Source organism: Meleagris gallopavo, unplaced genomic scaffold (genome assembly GCF_000146605.3).
Source record: "Meleagris gallopavo isolate NT-WF06-2002-E0010 breed Aviagen turkey brand Nicholas breeding stock unplaced genomic scaffold, Turkey_5.1 ChrUn_random_7180001956575, whole genome shotgun sequence".
Lineage (NCBI taxonomy): Eukaryota > Metazoa > Chordata > Aves > Galliformes > Phasianidae > Meleagris > Meleagris gallopavo.
This window is the reverse complement of record NW_011217094.1, coordinates 1-3,397: the sequence shown is the minus strand read 5'-3', so window position 1 is coordinate 3,397 and position 3,397 is coordinate 1. Positions and strand designations below refer to the sequence as shown.

Sequence of the window (3,397 nt, the reverse complement as noted above, 5' to 3'; positions counted from 1 at the left end):
TCCTTTTCCCTCTTCCTTTTTCCCTCTTCCTTTTTCCCTCTTCCTTTCTCCCTTTTCCCTTTTCCTTTTCCTTTCCCTTCTCCCTTCTCCCTTTTTCATTTTTCATTTTTTCTTTTCTTCCTCCTTCCATTCTCTTTATTTTCTCTTCCCTTCCCCTTTCCTTTATCCTCTCCTTCCCTTTCCCTCCCTTTTCTTCCTCCTCCCCTTTCTTCACCCCCTCCAAAAGTCGCATCATCAACAAGCACACGGACGAATCCCTGGGCGATTGCTCCTTCCTCAACACCTGCTTCCACATGGACACCTGCAAATACGTCCACTACGAAATCGATGCTTGCACCGAGCCCACCGGCGAGGCCACCGCGCCACCGGGCCGCGAGCACGGACAGGAGCTGGCCAGGCCACAGCCCGACGCCGGGGCCGACCGCCTGTTCCCTCCCCAGGTAAGGTGGGCCTCCATTGGGACGTTCCTCACCCCAAAATTTGGGAGTTTCCATCATGGTGGACCTCCGTTGGGTAGGAGTCTCCATTTGGGTGGTTTTGGACCCGGAAAGTTGGAGCTTCTGCCATGGTGGGCCTCCATTAGGACGTTCCTCACCCCAAAATTTGGGAGCTTCCATCATGGAGGACCTCCGTTGGGTAGGAGTCTCCATTTGGGTGGTTTTGGACCCGGAAAGTTGGAGCTTCTGCCATGATGGACCTCCATTGGGACGTTCCTCACCCCAAAATTTGGGAGCTTCCATCATGGAGGACCTCCGTTGGGTAGGAGTCTCCATTTGGGTGGTTTTGGACCCGGAAAGTTGGAGCTTCTGCCATGGTGGGCCTCCATTAGGATGTTCCTCACCCCAAAATTTGGGAGCTTCCATCATGGCGGACCTCCGTTGGGTAGAAGTCTCCATTTGGGTGGTTTTGGACCCGGAAAGTTGGAGCTTCTACCATGGTGGACCTCCATTAAGACGTTCTTCACCCCCATAAGTAAGAGATCCTCCATTGGGTTCTCCTTCACCCCAAATCAGATCCACCACGATGGTGGGCCTCCATCATGACGTCCTTCACCCCAAATCAGATCCACCACGACGGTGGCCCTCCATCATGACGTCCTTCACCCCCAGAAGCAGGAACCTCCACAAGGGCGCTCCTCCATCCCCTTATCCTTCACCCCAAAGCTCGGGACCCTCCGTATCGGTGACGGACCTCCATGGGAGGTCTTCCCTCACCCAACGAAGACAATCCCCGTCCCTCCCCCCCCGACCCCTTGGTTTCCTGGTGACAGTGGATCTGCTGCGACATCCGTTACCTGGACGTCAGCATCCTGGGTAAGTTCGCCGTGGTGATGGCCGACCCTCCGTGGGACATCCACATGGAGCTGCCCTACGGCACGCTGACCGACGACGAGATGAGGCGTCTCAACATCCCAGTCCTGCAGGACGAGGGCTTCCTCTTCCTCTGGGTCACCGGAAGGTGAGCCTGAACCACGTGACCTCCTGGGTTTTTTTTGGTCCCCTCCCCCCCGTCCCCCAACCTTTTTGTCACCTTCCGTGGTTGTCCCTTTCTCCCGTTGTCTCCTCTCGGTGGTTGGTGGTGGTTCTTCTGGAGGTTCTGCTGTGTCCCCTCTGGTTGTCCCCTCTTTGTCCTCCTTGATGTCCTCCTCAGTTGTCCCCTCTTTGTCCTCCTTGATGTCCTCCTCAATTGTCCCCTCTTTGTCCTCCTTGATGTCCTCCTCAATTGTCCCCTCTTTGTCCTCCTTGATGTCCCCTCTGGTTGTCCTCTCATGGTCCTCCTTCATGTCCCCTCGTTGTCCTCAGTTGTCCCCTCTGGTTGTCCCCTCTTCATCCTCCTTCATGTCCTCCTCAATTGTCCCCTCTTTGTCCTCCTTGATGTCCCCTCTGGTTGTCCCCTCTTTGTCCTCCTTCATGTCCTCCTCAATTGTCCCCTCTTTGTCCTCCTTCATGTCCCCTCTGGTTGTCCCCTCTTTGTCCTCCTTCATGTCCTCCTCAATTGTCCCCTCTTTGTCCTCCTTGATGTCCTCCTCAGTTGTCCCCTCTTTGTCCTCCTTGATGTCCCCTCTGGTTGTCCCCTCTTTGTCCTCCTTGATGTCCTCCTCAGTTGTCCCCTCTCTGTCCTCCTTCATGTCCCCTCTGGTCGTCCTCTCATGGTCCTCCTTCATGTCCCCTCGTTGTCCTCAGTTGTCCCCTCTGGTTGTCCCCTCTTCATCCTCCTTGATGTCCTCCTCAATTTGTCCCCTCGTTGTCCTCCCCGATGTCCCTTTGGTTGTCCCCTCACTGTCCTCCTTGGTGTCCTTTTGGTTGTCCCCCCATTGTCACCTCCACGTCCTCATGTCCCTCCATTGTCACCTCCACCCTGATGTCCCCCATTGTCCCCTCCATCCTCATGTCCCCCATTGTCCCCTCCACATCCTGATGTCCCCCATTGTCCCCTCTATCCTGATGTCCCCCATTGTCCCCTCCACATCCTGATGTCCCCCATTGTCCCCTCCATCCTCATGTCCCCCATTGTCCCCTCCATCCTGATGTCCCCCATTGTCCCCTCCACCCTGATGTCCCCCATTGTCCCCTCCATCCTGATGTCCCCCCATTGTCACCTCCACGTCCTCATACCCCTCAATTCTCCCCTCTCCACAGAGCCATGGAATTGGGACGGGAATGCCTGAACCTCTGGGGGTGAGTCACCCCACTGTCACCCCAATGTCACCCCATTGTCACCCCCCCATAACCGCCCCACTGTCACCCCACGTCCGTCCCACCAGCTACGAACGCGTGGATGAAATCATCTGGGTGAAGACCAACCAACTGCAGCGCATCATCCGCACCGGTCGCACGGGACATTGGCTCAACCACGGCAAGGAACACTGCCTGGTATTGGGGTGACCCCAAAATCCACCCTAAAACCACCCTAAATCAGCCCCCCCAGGCTTTAAAAAGTCGAAACGGTGACACCGCGACCCCATCGAGACCCCAAAATTTGACAGGATGGCCCCGAAATCCCAACAGAGTGGCCCCCAAAACTCAACAAGATGAACCAAAACCCAACAAGGTGGCACCAAAACCCCAATGAGACCCCAAAAACCCAACAAGGTGACACCAAACCCCATTGAGACCCCAAAAACCCAACAAGGTGACACCAAAACCCCATTGAGACCCCAAAAACCCAACAAGGTGGCACCAAATCCTAAAAAAGTGACCCCAAAACCTCAGTGAGACCCCAAAACCCAACAAGGTGACACCAAAAACCCAACAAGGTGACACCAAAACCCCATTGAGACCCCAAAACTCATCAAGGTGACTCCATTGAGACCCCAAAACCCCAACAAGGTGACACCAAAACCCCATTGAGACCCCAAAAACCCAACAAGGTGACACCAAAACCCCAGTGAGACCCC

General features: G+C 55.3%; 1 protein-coding gene across 1 annotated transcript; it reads left to right on the top strand.

Moving 5' to 3' along the window:
* Positions 1-147: 147 nt before the first annotated feature.
* METTL3 (methyltransferase like 3) lies at positions 148-3,389 on the top strand. Its single transcript, XM_010728272.3, has 4 exons — positions 148-440; positions 1,271-1,458; positions 2,640-2,678; positions 2,765-3,389. The coding sequence occupies exons 1-4, from the start codon at positions 294-296 to the stop codon at positions 2,883-2,885; spliced, it is 495 nt and encodes a 164-aa protein (XP_010726574.1). The 5' UTR covers positions 148-293; the 3' UTR covers positions 2,886-3,389.
* The last annotated feature ends 8 nt before the right edge of the window (positions 3,390-3,397 follow it).